We start from the raw sequence: 25,332 nt of genomic DNA, 5'->3' as shown, positions 1-25,332 counted from the left end.
CAGATCCTAAGTGGCTGAATAAAAGTGGAAACCAGGGATTCACAGCTTACAAACAGACCATGTTCCAAAAGCATGTCCACCTCGAAATCAGTGGTTTGGGAAACACACACACCCTTCTTTAGAAACGATGCGCTAAGCAACGACAGTACCGATTCACATTTGTGCAATACATTTTCATTTACAAAGTACACTCAGATCCATTATTTCATTCAGTCTGTGAAGCGGCTCTGGGAAATATTGGGGGATTATTGTTCCCACGTTCAGAAGAAGAAATTACAGTTTACAAGGATAAATGAGAAGCAGTCCATGAAATGCCATCTAGTCCGTAACAGTTCTCATGGGGAAATGCCCTAATCATATGCGCCACAATGATTCTGTTGAAAAATATTCCTAGTTCCAAGGATGCAACAGTTATGCCCTTGTGCTGCTGGCTCAGCAATCCTCTCCCTGGCCCCCTCTCATTATGCGGCCTCATATATCCAGAACTTCATCCAAGTCACTGATAAAAGCAGAGAACAAGGGAGGGCTCAGGGTCCAGCCTATGGGCCTCGAGTGACTGCCCCCATCAGCATGGCCTCAAGACCCCGATCAGCGCTTGATGCCTCCACCTGTCCACACCGCACATCAGCCTCCCTTTCCCCCTTCACCCCCCAGGCTGCAGCTGGAGGCTCATGACACCCAGAGCGTGAGTCCCAGGAGGGTGGAGGGTGGAGCTGAGGCCAGAGAAGGAGGAGAAGGCTGCCGGAGAAGGTGGGGCAAAGCACCTCCAACTAGGAGTTTCCCTCACCTCTAGCCTCAACTGCCGCCTCACTACTACTGGAACACCTGGGAAGAGGTGAGAAGAGGGCGGTCAGAAAAGGGGGAGGAGGGGAATGGCGCCGGCTGACAGCAGGAAGACAGGAAAGGAAGAGGAGGTGGAGGCCACAGACCAGTCGTGGAAGGCCATTCGTCCAGGGAAGCTGGATTAGGCACACTTAATTCAGTGCGTTTGCTGAAAGCTGACACAGTGGAGCTCTCCATGGTAATTCTCAGACTTCATCAGAATTAACAAACTGGCTTGTTAACAATGCAGATTCCTGGCCGCCACTCCAGACCCACCCCCAAAAATCCAGTTCCTAGCTCAGAGTGGCCTGATCCAGGTGATCTGAGGATCGGCCTTTGGGAGACACAGCCCTAGACCCTGTGCTCCTGGAGGCCACACGTCCTGTGGACGTCGCCTCTGCCTCTGCTCCCTTTCTCGCTGTGGCAGATGCTCCTGTGGGCCAGTCAAGCTGAGCGCTGCAGCTGATCTGCAGAGGGGCATGCACGATTTAGTTTTATTCCAGGAACAAGCCCCTCACTTGTTCTGTGTTATTTTGACTTTGCACAGATACCCCAGGACAGACACATATAGGAAAGCCTCACTCAGCCCTGCAGTGGCTGCTGGCATCCATCCCTGGGCTGGACACGGTGACAAATACGTCCTTGTGGGATGGATCTGAGATGTGAAAGGAGCCAACAACCACTTGGCATCGAGTCTGAGATGGAGGCAAGGGATCTAGCAGGGAAGTGCACCTGAGTCTGTGACTGAGGGCCTGCCATCCTAGCAGGACTTGAGGGGTCTACTTGAGCATGAAGGAGGGGGAGGAGCTCCGATTCTGTCCCCAGCAAGGACAGTATGAACGCCAGCACTCACCTGAACAGGTGCATTTTCTTTAAAGCTGTGTCTGCTCTGTCATTTCAGCCTACTCTGGCTTCTCACAGTGGGCACTCACCTCTCCCCAGTAGGTGCACGTCTCCCCGCTTCCCCGCGCGAGAGAGGCAGAGGGCACGAGGACTGCGCGGGCCCCAGGCAGGAACTCACCTTGCCAGTGATGCTTGTAGTCGCACATGCGGGACAGGGCGATCATCATGGCGCAGTACAGGGGCAGGATGGCAGCACAGAGCCGCCAGCTCTTCCCCCGCCCACTCTCGGTGAAGCAGTGCAGCTTGCCAGCCAAGTAAAACGTTGTGAAGCCAAGTCCTGAAAAGGCAACTGCCGAAGAGAAACAGCAGGTGTTACTCTAGTAGTTGGGAAGCAGCAGGGACACAGGGCACCCTGAGCATTCTGCCTGCCATCTTGCACACTCCCAGGGCCAAGGCCATGTTGGCACCAGGCACCATCGAGGCAATCTGTGCTCTTGCTAGAACCACGCTGGTATGAGAATGAGACTAGGTCAACAATGAGAATGACTTTCCAGGCTTGCATGTGATCAAAATCTATTCTATTTCATTCATTCATTCATTCATTCATTCATTCATTAAACAATGACTTAAAGGGTGTCTACTGTGTGCTAGACAGGCACTGATCAAGGTGGGGGGAATAAAAAGATGCCTCAGAGTCTATATCTGGTCTCAAGGGGCTCACGGTCTGATTGAAGGTCATGGCCACGCTAATAGAGAGCTTTAATACAATGTGTTGAGTTCTACAAGAAAAAAGAGTGCATGCAAAACAAATGACCGTGATGACAGCATAGCTTTGAAGGGAGAGGGAAAGTAAGGAATTTTTGGCTTGGTGGCACTCGGTAAAGCTGGAACAGCAGGTGCTGTGGAGAAGTGAGTTTGACAGAGAAGCCAATGATGACAAATTCCTTATTTTCTCTTACAAATTATGGTTATTAATTTTTAGAATTGCAAAGACAACTCATAGCTGTGCTGAATCCATTGTCAAAAGTGTGGAGTCCAGGGTAGTATGTGAACCCCAAGCTTTCCATCCAGTCAGGTTTAAACCACAGTTGAACTCAGTGAGTAAGGTGGGTCTTCTGTGGGCTTAGAACAACGGTCCTCAACCCTGGCTACACACGGAGTCACCTTTAAAACCTGGGAAGCTTTCAAAACTACTGGTAGCCAGGTCTCATCGTAAGACATTCTGTTTGCACTGGTCTGGAGTGGACCTTAGTGGTGTGCGTGCGTGCGTGCCTGTGTGTGTGTGTGGACTCCCCAGGTGATTCTATTTTTTTTTAAATAATTTTTTTTTAATTTACTTATTCTTTTTTTTTTTTGGCTGCGTTGGGTGTTTGTTGCTGCGCGCGGGCTTTCTCTAGTTGTGGTGAGCGGGGGTTACTCTTCACTGCAGTGTGCGGGCTTCTCATTGCGGTGGCTTCTCTTGTTGCGGAGCATGGGCTCTAGGTGCGCGGGCTTCAGCAGTTGTGGCACGTGGGCTCAGTAGTTGTGGCTCGCGGGCTCTAGAGCGCAGGCTCAGTAGTTGTGGCGCACAGGCTTAGTTGCTCCGTGGCATGTGGGATCTTCCCGGACCAGGGCTCGAACCTGTGTCCCCTGCATTAGCAGGCAGATTCTGAACCACTGCACCACCAGGGAAGCCCTCCCCAGGTGAGTCTAATGGCAGCCAGGAGTGAGTTTAGATGCTTTTGTTGAAGGCAGGGGCTACAGCTTCCACCTTCTCTGGACACCAGCCTATTCAAAACTTTCCTCTTGATGAGAAAATACTCCTGAGGCCTGAGGGGCAGAGCTCCTAGGTAACCAGCCCACACAGTGATTTGGTAGATTTGGTAGAATGTGTCTAATACCATAACACCAAGGACTTTAAGAGACTGTCTGAAACCTGAGCAGCGGCCTTGGCATCAGTGAGTTTGTCACAAATACAGAATGTCAGACCCACCCCAGACCTACTGAGTTAGAATCCGTATTTCACCAGATCCACAAGCGAGCTGCATGTGCCCCGAAGTCTGAGAAGGTCTGGCCTACAGCACATTCATCCTCTTTATACAACATCTCTGAGAGTCCATCTTCAGGAAATAATACAAAACTATGGAGAAATCTAGAAGATATTCTGCTCAAAGTTATTTATAATTATGGGAAAATGTAAAGATAAAGAACTGGGATATTTCCATTCAGTGGATTATGATGCAACCATGGAAATTATTGTGATTATGTAGCACTACAGACAACACTTAGGACACAATGTTAAGAGAAAAAAACAAGAGTCTAAATTGTAGGTTCAAGATAATCATGGTTATGTACATAAAAATGAATAACCTGCAACTTTAACAAATTATCTCTGATAATAATGTGTCTTCTTAAACGGGGTTCCCCAAGTATGAACACAAGCTTATACCAAAGCAGAACTTTTTCAGCAATCAAATTAAACAAGGTAACAGAGTATTTTTTTTTTAAAAACAGGATATTAAGCCAGGTTTATCTCAGGAATAAAAATGAAGCACTTAAACATTTTTGAATAATGATTTGTACTCAAACAGGAAAGCAGTGCCAACATATATTGAATATTCTGTTTAAAGTAAAACTTTGCGCAAAACTGCATTGCCCAGGCCTGTTCTAGATTGTTTGCTCTGATGAAGGGTATCAGATGATTTACAGGGTGCCCAAAGCGGCCCCATTTGACCACCACTCTCCTAGCAAGTGCAACGGGTTCTTAATTGCCCATCCTCACCCACTTTGCTCTGTTTCTGCTCTCCGTTCACACTCTGCCCTGAGGTAACAGAGTCGGGGAGGGCTGGACACTTGGCTCTGGTGGGTACCGGCCTCATTCTGAGCTCTTACAGGAGGAGTAACGGACTTCGTTCAAATCTGACAGTTTAGCAGTCTACCCACCTAATTACTGCTACTCCATTTATATAAGCGTCTTGAGCATCCATGGATTTTGGTATCTGTGGGGCTCCTGGTACCATTCCCCGAAGGATGCTGAGGGATGACTGTACATTGAATGTGGCGGGCCTAAAAGATCTGCCCTGGGGCTTTGTAGGGTTATGGATGAAAGTTTCCAAGATATGAATCAGAGGAGAGGCAGCCCTGGGTGTTGCCAAGTTGTCATCTCTTGGGAAAACATTAAAAAGAAGGTCAATGAGCGTAGGGTGGATGTTAAGCAGGAATTTGTAGGTGTCCCCATAAAAAATGGTTTGGAGACTTTTAAGACATACGAGTCCCGGCTCAGCAGCCAACAGCCCTGAGCCTCTGGGCATATTCACAAGATGGACAAGAGAAGGGGCCGCTGAAAACCCTCCAAGGTCAAGTCCTGGGGCAGGTGGTTTGAGGCCAGACCCTCAGCCTCCACCCGGTCACCTCCTTGCCCCCAGGAACTCAAATTTGGCCAGTTGTGTCAGTGGACGCTGTGGCTCATTCTTTGGAGAGCAGGTAAAGCATATTCTCTCCCGCACAGTGGGACCCGCACTGCAGGTCCTCCAAAATGGAGAAGCATCTACTTCTTTGAAAAGGAGGAGGGATTCAAAGGCATTTTAAAGGCTGAGCTCAACAGCCTAGATCATGTGGGCATCCAGCAGCAGCCAGTCTCACATCCTATTGGGTTTCCGGGCAGCATGTTTAAAGCAGCACTGTGCACCCTTGTCTAGCTGACGTGATAGACTCTGATTCCATGCTAAACCTTATGCTTGTCACTTTCTCACTGATATTCCCACAGTTATTGAACCAGCATGATGTCCTTTGGCAAAGGGCTTCTGAGGCACTTCCTTCTGGCCCAGGAGGCACGTCCCAGCTGTGGGCAGCTCAGGTGCTTTGTCAAAATTCCTGCTTTCCCAAATACCAACTGAATAAGAATTAGGCTCTACCAAACCATCCTGAATTCATAGGATCCCACAGTTTTTCTGCCACCTCCTCCTGTGAGGGCGGGGGTTTGGGACCAGGAAGTAACCTCCCATGAGCCTTCCAGCTCTGAGATCCTGGGACTTACCAAGGCTCAGATTCAAGTTCAACTGGGAGAAAAAGAAAACAAAGGTTTTTAAAGAAATTCTTTCCAATTCTAGGCAAACAACACCCTCTTCTCTTCTCAAAGAAACGTACATTTGAGACCCTGAGGGGCCGTGGAAGTTTTTATGCTAGTGAGGGGCAGGTGAGATGACATTCGTTCCAAGTGACTGTCTTCCCCCTGAAACACGGTCCTTGCTTCCAGCATGATTAGGAAATAAAACTGAGAATTGAGCAAAGATGCGGGCAGAGCACTGGACATTTTGGAAGATCCGGATTATAAAATAGGATAAATGCATTCATATTTTGCTAACATTATTAACAACAGAAATATGATTACAATAGTCCCAAGCCAGTGGTGTGAGAGAAAACTGACAGTCTACCTCTCCAGGGGTAGAACAGAGTTTAGAACACACACACACACGCATATAAGCACTCACAGTGATGGTGGGAAGAGCATATGTCCCTTCCTTTCAGAGCTTGTAGCAGGTTTTCTTGGCTGGAAGCAGCTGATTGTAAATAGTTCTATGTTGATCTGGCTGTGAAAAGTAAAGATGCTCTTGGAGCCTCTAAACTAGGAAGCAGATGAAAGAGGGTGGCTTCCCCACCCTGTTTCTGGCATTTTCCGTGCTCACTTGGCTGTCATCAATGAGAGTCAATAAGCAAAGCATCACAATACAGGTTGCTGGTCCAGGTGGTGGTGCCAGGCATGTCGCATTAACAGGTCTATCTGCCTGCCCAGTGATTCTGAAAGGAAATCACTGCTTCTTCTCTCCAGCTGCATAGATGAATTGTCACAGGTTTACAACATTCCCTTTGCAAAGAAAGGTCTATTTACTGAGACAGCTTAGGTGAAAGAATGTTGTTTTGCTTTTTCCTCCCCAGTTGACTTTTCAACCAAGTGGAAGAGATTTGAACCCCAAGGATTGCAAGAAATAAGAAAACCAGCACCAAAGAAAAAAGTTTTAAAAGCAAACGAGATAAGAATCAGGGGGACGGACCCAGCTTTTTGTGTTGTATTTTTCACTTCTGCTGATTATAATGAATTTCCCCAGACAAACTGATTATTCCTGGCACCACAAATGGAATTGTGTTCTAATGACTTTGTACAAATTTTTCATTATATGATGCTCAAAGAGTTAGTATTTTCTTTTCCAAGAGGGAGAAAGGCAATACCAGGTGGTTGAATAACTTTTCATGTTGAAGGGTGTTTTGAGTTTGCCAGTGCATCTCCACAAGACCACCCAAAACCAAGGACGTGGGAACAAGCATGCCTAGTCAGCACCTTGCTGACCCCTGACAAGCAGCAGAGGGCTGTTGCGAGTCAGGGATCCAGGTTCCCACCTTGGCTCTGCCATTAACTGAACGCATGATGTTGGGCAAGTTGCTTTCCCTCTCTGGACTTCAGGTTGCTCTGCAAAATAAGAGGCTGAACCACAAGCGGCCACCACATCACGCCCGGGGGAGCCAGGCAGATGGGGAGCATGAGTAAAGTAGCTGGATGTTGAGTCAATTTTTTTTGCAACAGAAAACCCTCCTGGGTTCTATTGCTAGACGCTCAGATCCAGGAAATACTTCACTTCCAGAAAAAATTAATGGTTCATTTGTGATTATAAATGGCAACTAATACCTGGCCTCGCTGTTGGGAGACATCTGGGAGTAGTGAGGACTGGGGCAAACTGGGGAACATCCGCCTGTTTAAAGGTGCAGCCCCACCTCTGCTCAAGCTGGTGTCTGCCACATGGGCTCAGTGTTCCCAGAAGTTTTGATCTTGTAACAGAAGAAGGAAACCCTGATAGTTATGGGAAATGTCTCCATTTTAAATATTAACAACTCATCAAAAATGAATACAGTACAGACCAAATGAACTCATCCATGGGCCAGCAGGGCTGGGGGCTGGGTCTGCAGGCTGCCAATTCGAGAGCTCACCTGCCTTCCGGTGCTAATGGTCCACTGTTTAAATGACCTCCTAAGCTTGCACTGAACATGATGCACATCAATTCATCCCTTCTCTTCACACTAGAGCAAAGAAGCACTCGATAAGTTTGGGGTGGTTTTGTTTAAACCAATAACAACAACAAATTAAGTTACACAGGAGATTTGAGGATTGAATAATCCATCCAACAGGAGGGAGTATTGTGCATTGTTGAAGAAAGCGGGCTTTTCAGGCAAACCGAGCATATGTGGATTCAACTCTGCCACTTTCTCCCATGTGAGCTCATCTCTGGGGGCCTCAGTTTCCTGATTTGTACAACGGGGTCAGTAGCACTCAACCCACAAAGCCATCTTGAGGATGCGTTCACGAGGAGCTGAGACACGCTTAGCGTCCTTACTCGGCGTCGGGTGATCGCTCTCCTAACGCTGCCGGCTGCCGCAGCTGCTGTGCTCCTGCGGTACCCAGCCGGGTCCTGTAAAGTTCCGTCCTCACAGAAAAGCCTTCACAAGCTCCACTCTTGCAATCTGCAGCTCTTCAGTTACATAATTCATGCTTGCTTACGGAGACTTCTGGAACCGGGTTCTCAGCCTCTCACAATTCTGCAGCCCCTGTGGCTCCCAGCAGATGTAAAATGATCTTAGCTGGTCAAATGAACAAACTTAAAGACTCAGTGAGAGGAGCCAGCGGAGATACTGTTCCCACCCCACTCTGCAGACGCCTGAAGCTCTCAGATGAGAGGGTCGGACAACCAGCAGGCCATTCTTATGCTACATGACCCATCACAGAGCTTGTTTCTACGATTCCAAGTTTCACTGTGTTGAAACCTATTTTTATGTCCCTGTGGCCCCAAATCCCTTAAGAGGACTAGTTTCTCATTCATAGTTTCAGTTTCATAGTTTCTCAATGCATAGTTCATTCTAGCTAAGATGCCCGTTCTGTTTTCTTTTTTATGACAAGCTATAATCATTAACATTCTAAGTTATTGATTAAGAGATTTCACTTTCAAAAAAGGATGAAAGAAGATTGCTACAAATCTTAGAATGTGGGTCCACAGTGCATCTGTAGCCTAACTCATTCAACCGAACAGGAAAGCCAGTTATTATTCCTCATGAAATGACTCACAGAAGATCATTAGCATCTGATGTAGCAACTGAACCAGAGTCATAAATTCGAGGGGAAATTCTGATAAAATTACAGAATAGACTCAGTACCCACAGTGATTTTTTTAAAGTCTCTCCTTCTGTCTAATCCAGCAGTAATGAGATTGTTTTGCTCTGATGTAGGAGACAAAAAGTCTATCTTTGCTGGAATGAAGAGAATTCTCAAAATCCAGGAAATCTTCTGAATTTCACGCCAACGATTCCTCTAAAATTTCTTTTAAAAACAAGAGTTCATTGCAATTGATATAATCCAGGGGTGGGGGCTTAAATTTATTCATCCCTGCAGTAGAGCTGCCTGTGATTCCAGGCAGGTCAGAGTGGCCAACAGCCTCAGGTAGAATGACTTACTCTGGTACCATCAGCCTTAAGATTTAACAAGAGTTAAATCTTTCAGCTGGTGAGGAGCTGGGACAAAGGAGAATGGGTGGGTCCTAAGCTCCTTGGAGAAGGCAGGCAGAGTTTGAGGCTGTTGAAGCCAACACCACTTGACTGCCCGATCCAGAGGGATGGAGAGAACCATCTTGGCCCACTGAAGGTAGCCAAGAAGACCTAGTGGATACAACCCCAGAGATGTAAAATGAACTGAGAACCTACAGTGAGGCAGAGGTGGAGTAGGGACTGAGCACAGGTAAGAAGTGCTCTTGTAGCCCAGCTGGATGGACGCAGGTAGGCGACCTGACCCCATCACCTCCTACCTGTGTGACCTAAGAGGAGGAGCTTAACTTCTGAAGCTCAGGCTTGCCATCTATAAGTCAATAGCTGCCCACAGAGCAATTGAGAGAACCAATGATAGAGTGTCCATGGCACACTGGACAAAGCGCCTGGCACGCCTTAGGCCCTAAGTTAAAATCTGATCTCTTTTCCCTTTCATCTGTTTTTTCTACTTATGCTCTTTCTCAAAACCATGCTACCTCCCAACAGTGAATCTGAGAACATGGAAGAGGAAACAAAACTAATGCACATACAAAGATAACAAGGATGTGAGTTCCACGGACCAGAATGGCTCCATGACCAAGACACCAAGATGGTGTCTGTGTCTGTTGCCATTATATCCCTCACATCAAGAACCGTGCCAGGCACATCACTGGTGCTCAATAAAGACAAGTGAATGAACAGATGAATGACATGAAGGGTAATATGAAAACTGGACCAGATGATGTGGACTCTTGGGGGCTCCAAGGAAACACAGTGATGAGCATCCCTTTTCTGCCTAACAAACTCCTCCTCACCCTGCAAGTCTCTTTAAATGTCACTTCCTCAGAGGCCTTCCCTGGCCCCACCAGCAGGTGTAACAGGCTCTGACTGCCCTCTGCACCTGTCCTTCATAACACTTAGCACCACTCTTTTCATTTACGTGATTGTCTAGCATCTATCTCCCTTCCACTAGATTCTCAGCTCTGTGAGGGCAGAGGCTGTGCACCCTGTGCCTGCACTCACTAGGTGCTCAATAAATGTACATACTGAATGAATGGCTGAAGACCTGGTAATCAGGGGAGGTTCCACAAAGGAAGAAGACAGGGCTGCATCCAATGGAGGAGAAGGGTTAGAGTCAGGCTTGGAACTGCACTGGCTCAGGATAACGCGAGAGAGGGAGGTGAGCTGGGCCTTCATTGAATTCTTCCTTATCACAGCCCACCCTCCAGACATATGGGGTGTGTGTGTGTGTGTGTGTAACACACACACACACACTTCCCTGGGCTCATCCTACAAGGATGACCCCAGAATCTTCCTGGAGCCTTCAGAGCAGGAGTCCCTCTGTTCTCCAGAGACTGACAGCCACCTCCCAGATATCTGGGCTAAATACTGGGGAAAAATTTAAGAAGCTATAGAAAGGGAAGCAACACGAGATTCTAAGGGTCTGAAGGAAGGGCAGGTGGAGTGCTGTTTCAATGAACGAGAAAAGAAGGAAAGTGGAAACTGTTTACCAGGTACCAGGAGTGTTCCATCAGAAGGACAACAAAACCATCAGTCATTGAGAGCCTCCGTCTGCCAGACTCTGTGCTAGGAAGCTTTCATTACCTGGCTTCACTGCATCACTAGAACAACACAATGCCGTAGATGTTGGGCCTGTTATGTGGGTGACAAATGGAGGCTCAGGTCAAATTACCTACCGAAGGTTAATGCAGTCTTTAAGAAATTGTGAATTATTTCTAAATAGAGAAAAAAATCACAGATTTTCCTAGCATAGTTGTAGTTATAGCAATGCTAACTGCCTATTTGTTTTACAGCCCCTGTAGGCATGTGTCTATCAAGGTCACTGTTGAAGCCTTAGGACCCAGCACACTGCCTGGGAGGAGAAGTCAGCAAAACACGGTGACTGAATGAATATATAAATGGTAGAGACTATTTATTCTTTCACAAACATAACTTCACTCAATTAAGTACTCTGGCAAAAGGCCAAGGTCCTTGGGGACAGAAAGACATTATATGGCCATGAAAGGTCATGTCCTCCATTCCCTGTTTCTAGGCAGGGTGATTCTTCAGCCACCTGAGCCAGACGAGATTTCCATCTCATGCTGGAAAGGATCGCTCAGCCTTGTTTAAGGAAGGAGCAATGGGGAAAAGGAGAAGGTACCAAAAAGCTCATAATTAGTCTGAAAGCAAATGTCAGAGGCAGGAAATACAAACAGAATAAAGCAGACTGTAAATTCCTTGCATAACCCCAGTTTGCATCTCCAAAGAGGATTTTGTTCTGAAAAAAAAAAAAAAAAAAAAGAACCAACTCAGGCACAATGTGCGAAAAGTGCAGAGGAAGCACGAGTGGTAGGGGAAGAAACCGACTTCGGGAGAAGAAGATGGTGGTCCTTTTGTCAAGCCCCGGAAGCACCAATCCTGGGAAGGAGCAAAACATCAGCAGAGGAGGATTAAGGGTTTTTAAATGACAGAAGCCACTTTGGCTCCCTCCATCCACCCTACACTGATTGATGAAAAATTCTTATTAGGAATCATAAATATTACTCCTTGCCCTAGAGAGAGCTAAGAACAGTCACCAAGATGGGATGTGATTTTGCATATCACAACATCCTAATCTACTGAAGGTCTAAATCCCCTTCACAAGCTCCACTTGTGACAACTTTTGCTTTTTTCAGTCTTGATTATATGCCACAATGACCTGAAACCTAAGAGTAAGCCTTCAAAAGGGAGAAATTACCTTTTCCCATAACACTGTTAGGGGAGCTGATAAAAGCATGGGCAGGATTCAGATAAAGATAACATTTTAATGGAAAATAATTTTATTTTACTTCTGACCAATGGCCTTAGCAGAACATAAATTTGATGGCGAGATTTGAATAGTAAGGTACACATTTGAGAAACAACTAAAAAGGCAGTAGCCATTACTTAGCCCAATATGCTCATCTGATTAGCCTCTCCACGGGGTGTACGGTCTTCAGGAGAAACCCTGGAAGTCTTAATGACTGCTACTGCCTAGCTGTCTTCTAAGGAAGTGGCCTCAGTGACATCTGCCTTTTGTGAAATGTTATATCACCTGCAGCATGATTTGTCAGGGAAAACAACCCTTCTAACTTGCTCCTAGCAGCCTTGATTGGGGATCTCAGCCTGAACAGGAAGGGAATGTGTAAAATAATAGAAAAAAAAAAATATATATATATAATATATATTTTGCTCTCTGCCCCTGGTTCCTGGCACAGAGCTCCTAAAACCCTTGTAAATTCCTAAGTGGTAAGAGCACAGGAGCATCTTTTGTTCTATTGAGGTGACTCTGGGTGGGCTCCTGGAGAGGTGCTGGTCACCAGAAAGACCAAGCCATGATTAGAAGCTTGGAATTTTCATCTCCCGTTCTCCAGAGAGGGGAGAGGGACTAGAAACAGTTCATGATTGATCAGACCTACATGATGAAGCCACCACAAAAATCCCAAAAATTTGGGATTCAGAGAGCTTTCAGGTTGGTGAACATATCCATATACCGGGAGGGTGACCCCAACTCCATGGGGACAAAATGTCCTGTGCTCAGGACCCTCCCAGACCTCACCGTATGTATCTTTTTATCTGGATGCTCATCTGCATCCTTTATCAAATCCTTTAATAAAATGGTAAATGTCAGTAAGTGTTTCCCTGAGTTCTGTGAGCTGCTCTAGCAAATTAATCAAACTGGAGGAGGGGGTCATGGGAACCTCAGATTTGTAGCTGATTGATCAGAAACACAAGTGACAACCTGGACTTGTGACTGGAGCCTGAAATGGGGGCAGTCTGGTGGGACTGAGCCCTTCACCTGTGGGATCTGAGGCTCTCTCCAGATAGAGAGTGTTGGAAATGAGTTAAATTGTAGGACGCCCAGCAGAGAATTGCTTGGTGGGGAAACCCCTGCACATCTGGTGTCAGAAGCACTGTGCGTGTGATGGTAGTGTGATGGAAGAGAGAAGAAACACAGGAGGAAGACTGGGTTTTTGACACAGACTATAAATGGGCTGAGCATTAAGAAGATCTACCAAAAAGTACATCATCTACTTTAAACAAACAAAAAAAAAAGATCTACCACCTCCAAGGTAGTTGGCTCGAATGCTGACCACCAGGGCAGCCTGTGATGGGTGCTGACCACACAGCCCAATCAAACCTTCCCAATACTGTGTAAATGGAAAAGGGGAAGACAAATGGACTTCGCATTTCTGCCCTACGTTAGGCTAGGCCAGTGTTTGGTTACTGAAGAAAACTGCACCACCAGGGACTGAAGCCCCAGGTGACATGGTGGCCGATCAGGTGGCTTCCCAACCTTCCCCCACATCCTTGTTTCTCTGACACCAAACTCCCATCACCAAAGACCAACCAGGCTCATCTCTCACTTACACCCCTAAGGAAACTGATCATAAATAGGACAAGAGCTTCGTTTAGTTGATGTACACAAAGGCTGTCTCCCCCTGTTATTACTTCAAAAAAGATTTGTTTTATGTTCATACGAGAATTGTGGATTTTTTTTAAGTTAGAAAGGCCATTTAAATTTTGGAAAGCAAATATATGGCATTTCATCTCCTGTGATCTTGGCAGCAAGGGACTTCATCCAGAAGCCAGCTTTGGACTCAGAAACTCCGTCAAGGCAGTGTCCAAGTAGCAACTTGCCCCACACAACAAGGTGAAATCCACCTTGGTGGCTTTTAAATCATTTCATCCAGGACAGCACAAAATAGAACAAAAAGAGAACTCTTCTAGGTGTTAGAAGATCTGGGTTCCAGGTCAGGGTGGTGTCCCCCACCAAGTGGTCTCATCTGTTCACCAAATGGGGACAACAACATCACCGAACTCTCAAAACACATGGTATTGGTGAAAGTACTTTGTAAACAGAAATTCAAGATACAAATGGAAGGTGTTAGTAAAGCTGAGGAAACAGGTAACTAGAAATATTGAAGCTGGTCTCAAGCCCAGATCTGACTGTTTCTAAGCCCAAGTTTAATCCTCTTTTCCCATACAGAAATATCCAGAAATTTCCAAACCCAAGACTTTATTCCCAGCGATGTGGCAGACTATATATCCTGATGGAAATAATTAAATGTTGGATGAAATATAAAACAAACAAACAAGCATTTAAACCTATCACTGAGTTGACATTAAGAGAAGAATTACTGAAAGCAAGGTTTCCCAAAATGAAAGGAAAACAAGGGTCTTAGACACAAGGAAACAGCAAAGCCAGATTGTGCCCTGAGTGTTTCTGTGGAAACCTGCAGACCTTGAGCTTCACTTTGATGTCTCCCTGAGGCACAGGAGTGAAGAAACAAAGTCTGAGGCCTATCCAAGTGGGAAAATATAACAGAAGACCCCTAAATAAACCTTAGATCCTAAAGGCCTTAGATTAAGTAAGAAAGGAAGCTTGATTTTCAGAAAGAAACAGCAGGGAAATTTGGCTGTCTCCATTTTTCTGCTGTGTGGAGAGATTTCATAAATACGACTCTTGGAGGTTTTTGCTGTCCCGTTCATGCTTCTCATATGGTCCCCAAAAAACCTAAAGTGGAGAATTAATTTTGGATGGCCCTGGAGTAGGTAGTGCTCTCTGGAGGAATTCATCTTCAACCCAGACATCAAAATACTCCCCAAAATAAAGTTCTAGGAAAAATTAAAAGCCCAGCATAAGAAAACTCAAAACACAAAAGATTCCAGGGCATATATAGGAAAAACAACCTTTATAAGGCACAGAATATAAAGTAATTACTTGAAATATGTTTAAGGAAATTATAGGGAAGCATGAAAATAAGGATGAAGAAGAAGCATTATAAAAAATAATGAAGCAGATTTTTAAAAAGACCAAATAGAATTTCTGTAAATAAAAAAAAAAAAAGAATTTCTGTAAATAAAAAATGAGTATTGAACTTAAAATAGGATTAAATTATAAATAGATTAAATAGTAGGTGAGACAAAGCTGAATAGAGAATTAGTAAATTGGAAGGTAGGTTCAAAATTTTTCCAGAATGCAGTTGAAGAGGAAGAAGAAGAAGGAGGAGAAAGAGGAGAAGGAGAAGGAGAAGAAGAAGAAGGAGAAGACGAGGAGGAGGGGAAGGAGGGGGAGTGGAGAGGGGGGAGGGGGAGGGGGGAGGGAGAGGAGGATTGAGAGAGAGCGAGGTGAAGAATATGAAGAGAGGCTGAGTGACAAGGATAATATGGTGAAAAAGTTCAGAGAGACAAACTGTCAAATAAGAATTCCATATTTAGTAAAGTTATCTTTCGAGAATGAGGTCAAAGAAAATTTAGAAAAATCAAAAACAGAGCATTTACCACAAAAGATATATCAAAAGAAGGAAATTTAAAGGATATATTTTTGGCAGAAAGTGGAAAGGCTGAGATGGAAAAGAGAATGGTATGTATATGGTTAAACTATGCACAGGTTGGTGGTTTTGTTGGGGGAGAGAGAGGAAGAATCAGGCTAGAATTAAACACCAAAGAAAACTACCAGATATATTAGAATGCATTTATCAGAGCTAAAGCATTTAAAGTCTTTATGTTGCTCAGAAGAAGAAAAACAAAAATATTAATTAATTTGAGACTTTGTTAACTACATGTGTTAACCAAGAGGCCTGGTAGAACTTGCAAACAAAAGGAGGAAAATAATGGAATCAGAAGATGAAAATGGTACAAGGAGGAAGGGGAAACAGTACATAATGAATGATATAAATAAATCCTAATACATGAGTAATAACAGCAACTATAATTGAAAACAGCTCCCCAGGTAAAAGTTAAAAAAATACATAGATTAAAAAAATAGAGTACAAACAGTTACAGGACAGAAAAAGATACAAGAAGCAAACTTTAACCAATAGAAAGTTGGCCCCAATATATATATACATATATATATATATATATATATATTTTTTTTTTTTTTTTTTTTTTTCCTGCATTGGGTCTTCGTTGCTGCACGCGGGCTTTTCTCTAGTTGTGGCGAGCAGGGGCTACTCTTCATTGCGGTGCATGGGCTTCTCATTGTGGTGGCTTCTCTTGTTGTGGAGTACGGGCTCTAGGCGTGCAGGCTTCAGTAGTTGTAGCACGTGGGCTCAGTAGTTGTGGCACGTGGGCCCTACCCTAGAGTGTGCGGACTTCAGTAGTTGCAGTGTGTGGGCTCAGCAGTTGTGGCATGCAGGCTCTAGGGCACGCGGGCTTCAGTAACTGTGGAGTGCAGGCTCAGTAGTTGTGGTTCGCAGGCTGTAGAGCACAGGCTCAGTAGTTGTGGCGAACGGGCTTAGTTGCTCCGTGGCATGTGGGATCTTCCTGGACCAGGGATTGAACCCTTGTCCCCTGCATTGGCAGGCAGATTCTTAACCACTGTGCCATCATGGAAGTCTCTGGCCTCAATATTAAACTCAAATGTTCTTTATTGTAAAAAACAGCACTAGAAATAAAGATGGTCATGGACTTAATTATAAAAGTAGTAGAAAGTATAATAGGAAGTATGACAATTCTAAACTATGTTTACACATCACTTCAAAATATAGGAATCAAAAATGGGCAAAATTACAAAGACCACAGAACTACAACATCTACTCTAACAGTGGAAAATTTTAATGTGCATTTAAATAAATTAAGCATAAATTAATATTAATACTTTAATTGTATAAACTAAGCATTAATTAATCATAAACAGAAAATTTAGAGAGGATATGTAAAATTTGAACAGCACAATTTACAAGCTTAGTCCAATGGACATATATACAATTTTATTTCCAGCAGTTTAAAAATTTACATTCTTTTTAACCACATGGAATACTTATGAAAACTGACCATATGCTAAACCACAAAGCTAGCCTCAAGATCAAAAGAATTTTGCAGATCACATTATCTGACCACAATGTAATTAAACTATAAATCATTTTAAAAATATAAGAATAGGGGCTTCCCTGGTGGCACAGTGGTTGAGAATCTGCCTGCCAATGCAGGGGACACGGGTTCGAGCCCTGGTCTGGGAAGATCCCACATGCCGCGGAGCAACTGGGCCCGTGAGCCACAACTACTGAGCCTGCGCGTCTGGAGCCTGTGCTCCACAACAAGAGAGGCTGCGATAGTGAGGCCCGCGCACCGCGATGAAGAGTGGTCCCCGCTTGCCACAACTAGAGAAAGCCCTCGCACAGAAACGAAGACCCAACACAGCCTTAAATAAATAAATTAATTAAAAAAATATATATATATATAAGAAGAAAAAATCATGTTTAGGGTTTTTTTTTTTTTAAAAAAAAGCTCTTCTAAACAACTTATGAGTCACAGAAGAAAAATCAAAACTAGAAAGTTTTCAAAAGTAAATTTAATGAAACCAATATTCATTAAAACTTATAGAACATAGCTAAAGAAACATTTATAGGAAAATTTATAGCACAAATTGCTTAAGTTAGAAAAAGAAGAAAGACTAGCATTATTAAGCAATGCATTTAAGTTAACTTAATAAATTCACAAAAGAACAGAATACATTTAAAGTTGATGGAGGGAAATAATAAAGATAACAGCAGAAATAACGAAAAATAAAACTAACACGTGGTAGAGAGGCTCATAGCAAAAGTTGGCTCATTGAAAAGACTAATAGATTAACCTCTGGCAAGATTAGCACGAAAAAAATTTAGGGGAGAGAGAGAGACAGTACATATAAGTAATACAGAGATGAATAATGCAGATATAAATTGAAAACAAATGATATTATGAAATACTTTGTCAATACGTTTGGAAGTTTATGTGAAAGAACTAAGTTCTAAAAATAAATAGAAATTACCAAAAATTTCTCAAGAAAAAAATTTTAAAACACAAGAATTTTATAACTTAAGTAAACTGATTCAGTATTTTAAATTCTATGACCAACTATTTTATGGGCGTATCTGCCAGACATCCCAAAAGAAAATAAATCATCTTACACAGACTCTTTACAGAGAATTAAAAATGAGGGAACGCTCATTTTAATGAAGCCTGTTAACGGTGCTGTTCAAGTCTTATATATTTTCCCATTTATGTTTGATTTGTTAGTCACTGAAGTGAATATTTCAAGTTTCCAACCATTTTGGGGAATTCTGTAAGTCTTGTACTTTTTTTTTGTACTTCTGTCTGGTTTGATAACAGTGACTAGCACTAAGTAAAAAGGGGAATACGTCTTCATCAAAGTGGGCTAATTACAGAAATTAACACTGGTTTAATATTTTTAAAATTAATCACCACATTAACACATTAAAGGGAAAAATACCAACTTGTCAGATGCACAAAATTCAAAATTCATTCTTAGCAAACTAGAAATAAAAGGACCTTGATAAAGAATGTCTACCAAAAAAAAGTCATACTTAATGGTAAAATGTTTAAAGCATTCCCTTTGTATCAGTAATAAGACATGGATGCTTGCTACCCCCACTTCCAGAACCTTTTACGGGGAGGTCCTAGCTAATGAAGTGATAAGAAAACTAAATAAAAAGCTTAAGAATTGGAAAGAAAAAAATAAATATTGTGGGTAATATGATTTTCTTTGTAGAAAACCCAAAATCATCTATGAATAAGTAATGAGAATTACTAGGAAAGTTTAGTAAAATTCTGCACCAAAAAATCAATATACCAAAGTCAATTGTATTTCTGGACACTATAAAAAAATCGGATAGAAAAAGTAATTTAAAAAATAATTAAAAAAATAAAATTAACAATACCAATAAGAATATAAAGTACCTAAGAATTAATGTAATAAATAATGGGCAAGTTCTTTAAAGGGAGAAGTATAAAATGACTAAAAGATATTATGATCTAAATAGACAAATATACCATGCACTTAGATAGGAAGATATCATTTCTCCCCAAAGTAAATCTTAGACTCAGTAAAGCAGCAATCAAAATCTCTATAAGGATTTTCATGGAACTTGACCAGCTGATTCTAAAATACCTACAGAAGAGCAAAGGGCTGAGAAGAGTCAAAATACTACTGAAAAAGAACAAAGTTGGAGAGGGCAGACAATCCTCTAGTTCTAGTTATAGAACAACTATATTCCCGTACACCCTTGAAATTAAGTGTGGTCATGTGACTAGCTCTGCCAATGAAACATGAGGAGAACAGACCTTCTGGGAGGAAGTGTCAAGGGCTGACTCTTCACTCTCTCTTCTCCCCTCTGGAAGCACAGGGCGATATGGCAATGGAGCTTCTGTCTGTCTGGGCCCCGAGTGACTACAATTATACACGTAACATAAGCAAGAAACAACCCTTTTTGGTTTAAGCCACTGAGATTTATATTCAAAGATAGCCCACCTATCCTCGCTAACAGGGAGATTTGCCCTACTAAATTCCAAGTCTTTATAAAGCTATAAGGATAAAAACACTGCAGCACTGGTACAGAAATAAGCAAACTGACCCATGGATCAGAAGAGAGAGAGCCAAGTAAAAGACCCATCCTTGTGTGGACACAAGATGCGGCAGATGTTGTGTTACAGATCAATAAATAGTGCTGGGAAAGATGGGTATCCACAGGGAAAATAAAATTGGACCAGTACTGGGCACTATTCACCATCAACAATTCCAGATGGATTACAGACCTAAAAGAGACAACAAGACTGAAAAGCAATTAGAAGATAACACAGTCTTAGGCTTGGGAAACATGTCCCAAAAGCCACAAAAAGTACTAACCATAAAGGAAAGAACTGATGAAATTGACTACACTTAAAACAGAAAACTTGTTTCTTCCAAATACACAATAAATCCTGGATTGGATGTTGGCTTGACCACAGCTGTAAAGGATATTGGTGGTCAATGGGGGAAATCTGATGGTTTGCATATGCCATCAGATGAAAATTTACTCAAATGCAAAGATGGAAATTGTTAACTGCACTTGCATTTTGATCACACACACACACACACACACACACACACACACAAATGCAACTCAGTAGAACATGAACTAGGATGTTAAGGTTGGTGACCTTTGGGCAGTAGGAATATAAAGTTCTGTTTAAAAAAAAAAATGTTTGCTTCTTTGTATATCATAACTTTCTATAGTATGCATGTTGCTTCTGTAATAATAAAAAGTATTAAAATAAATGAATGAATAAATAAACAAAAGAAAGAATGAATATACAAACTGTGGGAGGCAAAAACCAACAAATAAAGATAATGAAAAAGACAAGCACAGAGAGGGAGAAGATGTTTGCCGCTCACATAACCAACAAATAACTAATATCCAGAATTTTTTTAACCCTGTTAAGTCAATGATATAAAGGCAGGCAACCTAACTGAAAAATCGGCAAAAACATGAATAGTAATGTCATATAAAGAGGGAAACTAAATTGCATTAAATTTATGAGAAGATGGTCCAGCTCATTAGTCATCAGGAAGATAGATATCACAACCCCCTGGAGCTACTATCAGACCCTCCAGATGGGCAAAAACTAAATTCTGACCATGCCAAGTGCTGACAAGGCTATGGGTGATGAACACTCTCATAACTTGCTGGCGAGAATATAAAAAAAGTATGGCGTTATTTCTTCAAGCTGAAGATGATAAAATGCCCCAGAAATCTCACTGCCAGGAATACATCTGAGAATTATTTTTGCAAAAAGGAGTTCATAGCAACAATGTTCATAATTTTTCCAAACTGGAGATGACCCAAATTTTCATTAACATAGAATGATTTTTAAAAAACTGTGGTATAGTTATGTCTAAGAACGCCACCATACAGCAATGAACATGAATAAACTCCTGTTATGTACATCAATAAATAGAAGAACCTCAAAAACAACAGTGAGCAGAAGTAGCAAATCACAAAAATATATTCCATATGACTCCATTTAAGTTCAAAACCAGGCAAAACTAAGCAATATATTACTTGGGAATGTGTGTGTGTGTGTAAAACCATCTAGAAAAGCAAATAAAATATTTTTAAAATTTCAAGACAATGGCTATACTGGGAGTAAGAACAGTAAGCCATGGGGGGGTGGTGTGGTTATACAGGATTTCTAAGGGTATAGTTAAATTCTATATTTTAATCCAAGTGGTGGGTACATGAGGGTCTGTTTTCTATTATTATTTAACATTTATTAATATCATTTAACAGTAATAATATTATTGTATAATATTATTACAGATACTAATTATTACAGATTATGTTTTATGTGTGATTTTGTATATATCTTTCACTGTTAACTAATTATCCCTGTAAAACAACAGCAGGATACCAAGAAATGTATATGGTCCAGGAGCAAATGCAGAATTAGAACCAGTCACCAAACTGTAATAGTCTCTGTAACAGAGACTATTCAGCCATTCATTTGGTCATCAAGCAAGTCAGGCCATTAAAAAAGGAACAAGTTCAAGTCCCCCAACCCTGGTCTCCTTTCATTGTCAAACTCAATTGTAAAAGCTCCAGGATCCCAGGCAGGCGCTCTGCATGCCAAGGCTACGTGCGCCGGCTCAAGCAGCTCACTAGTGAACATGAACTACTGGATTTGGTTTTAGGAGATGCTAAGTGTCATGATTATGCAGGCTTTAAATTGCACTTTTATGATGACAGTGATTGTTTAGCCAGAAAACAGAAGCAATGTTCTTCAAGAAAAAACAACAAAGGAAGCCTACCCAAACATCACCTCATTATTCAAGTGCAATGAACTCCACCTAATACTTAATTATAAGAGATGTGTGGAGGCTCTGAGCAGAATAAGACATGGCACTCTCCCGAGGCACTTGATTGATTTCTCAGATTACAAAATTCCAGCCACTGAGAATTCTGAAAACTGGATTTAGCAAGAGTGAGCCCAGGGAGCACTCAAGGCTTGTAATGGGAATAAATACAGAATAAATGAAACTGGCCAGGCTGCCTGTTACAGCTATTACACCATGACGTATTTCAAACTTTGCTGATGTTTTATTTTTCCAATGTAGCTATTTCTTAAAGGTGAAAAGGCAGACCTCAACCCTTTCAGTCCTGCTCAGTGCAACACAGGCCTGCAGCTCTGTGCCATTTGTTATGATGTTTTGCATGATTTGCATGGGCTCAGAAATATGCTAAGCCAGGACTTGGGTTATTTATTTTCTTTGAAAATTATTATCAAGGAAGCATGCCCCACAAACATGAACATAACATAAAAAATACTTTTGTTACAAAGTTTTCGAGGAAGGAAACAGCTCCTTCCTGCATGAATCATCAGTTGGAGATTTCTTCACTGATGTCTTGAATTAAACATCAGACAGGTAGATAGGCAAAGTAGCATCTAAGTGCCTGGGTTTGAATCCTAGCTTCACTACCTACTAGCTGTGACCTGGGGCAAGACACTTAACCCTCTGGGTCTCACCTGCAAAATGGGATTAATAAGAATATCTACCTCATGGGTGTTTCCTGAGGATTGAATAGGTTAATGCATGTAGAACATTTGATGCATGCCCAGAATATAGCAAAAGCTCAATAAACAGCTGTATAAAGTCAGTAGAAAGACTCTATGCTTAGTTTAAAATGCTCTAAAGGAGACTGAATTTTCTGTGTCCCCACTATTGCAAATGGCAAGCTTAAATTTTATCATGTCCACACCATTTGACATTCTGCCCATGAAATCTGAACACACCTGCATCCACAGATGCTTGGATGAGAAATAGTTTAACTCTTCCTCTCCCACTGTGATTTCCAACATGAGAAAGAGAACAGTTTCTCCCCAGGACAAGAGGGCCCTTTCCCATTTGATGAAAAATTATTTCCAGGAATCTTTGCAAAAGCACGGATAACAGGAAAGGTGCCAGAAGCCTGATGACAGGGAAATACCCTGATCTGTCTTTTAAAAAATGCTTAAAGAAGAAATTAGATTCTGGAAGTTAAAGACTGAAATATCTGATATCAGTCTCTGGAAATATTCACAGAACGAGTGTTATTTCCTAACAGTGCTCACCACTTTCCTAAGGCAAAGATGGGTGAAAGTGTTAGTCATGCAAGCCACTAGCCTGCAGAAACAACAGATGAGGGGGTAACTACATCTATAACTTGGTCTCCCAGTACACAGAGCCAGTTACTCTCCTGGAAGAATCCCTCCTTTACTGTCTTTATCACCTTACAAGACCTTGAGGACAAATGCTGTCTTATTCACCTTTGTAGCCTCAACACTTAATTTAGTGCCTGGAACCCAGGAGGCAATCAATAAATATCTGCTGCGTGAATAAATGAGAAGTCAATAACCTGCGCAAGGTCACAGCTGGAAACGATAGATACAAGACTCAAAAGTACATCCATCCATCCGTCCATTCATTCATTCATTCATTCAGGCAAACAGGTACTAGGCTAGTCAGACCTCCCAAGTCCCATGCTCTTTCCGCCTGGCACAATGACACTCGGTGGGTCTTAATTTTAGTGAGGCATTTGCCAAAGCCACACCTGAGAGAGAACTTTACTAGGCTGAGCAACAGAGGGCTGTTTTGGAGTTTCAGTAGCTGACCTAAAAACAAAACTAAAAGAGTACTTATGCCAACCTGACCAGGAGCCCTTGGTCTTATTTCTGTCCAAAGTCTTCCTGGATGATTTGGATAAAAGAGATTGAAAAGGGAGGTGCCAAATAAAGTCCCTGGGATGCTGACAAGAAGTCAAAGTTCTTTATACCTAAGCAGTTTCACAAGCCCTGGGTACAATGCAAGGACAATAGAAAATCTGACTCAGACACTAAGGAAAAAAGCCAGTTGGGGCCAGCTCACCATTTGTAAGCTTCTACACTTTTCAGGTCAACCATAGTACAAAGTCAGTTTTTTTCAATCTAACTATGGGAGTAAAAGTTCTTCCATGGAGCTGGGTTTTCCCTTTTCTTCTCTAGAGGCAAAAATAAGTGCTTTGCTATTTGGGTTCTGCTTGGTTTTGGTGTCTCAGGTTTGTTTCTGCCTTACTAGAACTATTCTCCATTCCCTTCCACTCCCACCCCTCAAACTTCACACTCAGTTTAACTACCAGCCTCTGGGAGTTTATCAGCATCCCCAGAACTTTCTGAAGGTAGGGTAGGTTTGAGGGCAGGCAAGGAAGTCATATGCTGCCCAGAGTGGGCAGGCAGAGTTGTCTGCTACGGATCTAGGGGTGGGTAGGTGCTGGGGACACCGAGGGGAATGGCCAAGTCTGGGTCACAGCTCAGGCCACTGCACTGGTCCTCTCAGACCTCTCTCTCCACCTCTGCGATTCTCCAGGAATCTCAGACACCAACAGGCATCAGGAGGCCCCAGGTACACGGAATCCAGGTTGCTGTCAGGGAAGGGTAATCTCCTTGACAGCAAAAAGTTACTTAATGTGAGTTCACTCAAAACCAAGAGCAACCTTTTATATTAAATAGTGTAAAAAAGCTTTTGTTGAGATTCAACTAAAAAAATTAAACTAAAACTTATAAAACTAATTTTATCTTATATTTAATAAAATGTGGGTCATAGTTGCAACTAAGCTAATTTTTAGAACAGAACAAGTCAAGTTTTGGGAGGTTTGACATAATTTAAAAAATAAAAGTGTGCAACCACAAAATACAACGTTTTTCCCTCAAAATCACCAGGAAGATCTTTTTAACAAAAATATTAGTAGTATTCATTATTTTTTTCTCAATTACATCTTGTAATCCTTTGACATTCAAATCAGTCTCTTCGGAAGCAACTCTACTGGCCTCATTCTACTGGATTTGCCCCCTTCCGATTGTTAACTAGTCTAACTGTCTGACCAAGGAGCTCTGCAGCATCACTTTCACTGACTTCATGAAAGCCTGCATCTTTCTCAAGATGTGCAGTTTGACTTTGTCATCAACCTGCAATGTGTCTGCGTTGTACTGTCATATTAAAACACCCAATAATCAGTGAGAACTGAGCAAGGAGGAAGAAGGAGGAGGAACAGGTGTTTGGGAGCAGGTTAATTTGAGAGACGGTTGGTTCATCACTGTGTATTTCCTTTCATGGCATAATGACTTTACCTTCCCCATGCAACCAAGTAACTGCAAAGAATCAGATAACAATTTGAATTTTGAGAATCCCAATGTCCGCACCCTTCTCAAATGCGGTAGAGCTCTGTCTACACTGTATCAGTCATCAGAAGAAGAAAATTTTAGAGGTGGGGTCCCAGCTCCCTTCACTGCAGCATTCAAAGGCTTTTTCCTGCACCGATTCCATCAGCTCCA

General features: G+C 42.5%; 1 protein-coding gene and 1 long non-coding RNA gene across 14 annotated transcripts in view; one reads left to right on the top strand and one right to left on the bottom strand.

The window, feature by feature from the left end:
- Positions 1-25,332, bottom strand: part of PLPP4 (phospholipid phosphatase 4) — a 567,241-nt gene that overhangs the window by 112,670 nt on the left and 429,239 nt on the right. For all 13 annotated transcript variants that reach the window (XM_082407045.1, XM_082407044.1, XM_082407046.1 and 10 more), the window contains one exon: positions 1,844-2,014. In XM_082407045.1, the coding sequence (XP_082263171.1) occupies positions 1,844-2,014 (171 nt within the window). The remainder of the gene's footprint in view (positions 1-1,843; positions 2,015-25,332) is intronic.
- Positions 1-25,332, top strand: part of LOC309635585 — a 712,727-nt gene that overhangs the window by 291,951 nt on the left and 395,444 nt on the right. The window lies entirely within an intron of this gene.

The sequence above is a fragment of the Balaenoptera borealis genome (assembly GCF_965194805.1).
Source record: "Balaenoptera borealis genome assembly, chromosome: 10".
Lineage (NCBI taxonomy): Eukaryota > Metazoa > Chordata > Mammalia > Artiodactyla > Balaenopteridae > Balaenoptera > Balaenoptera borealis.
This window is presented reverse-complemented; position numbering and strand designations above follow the sequence as displayed.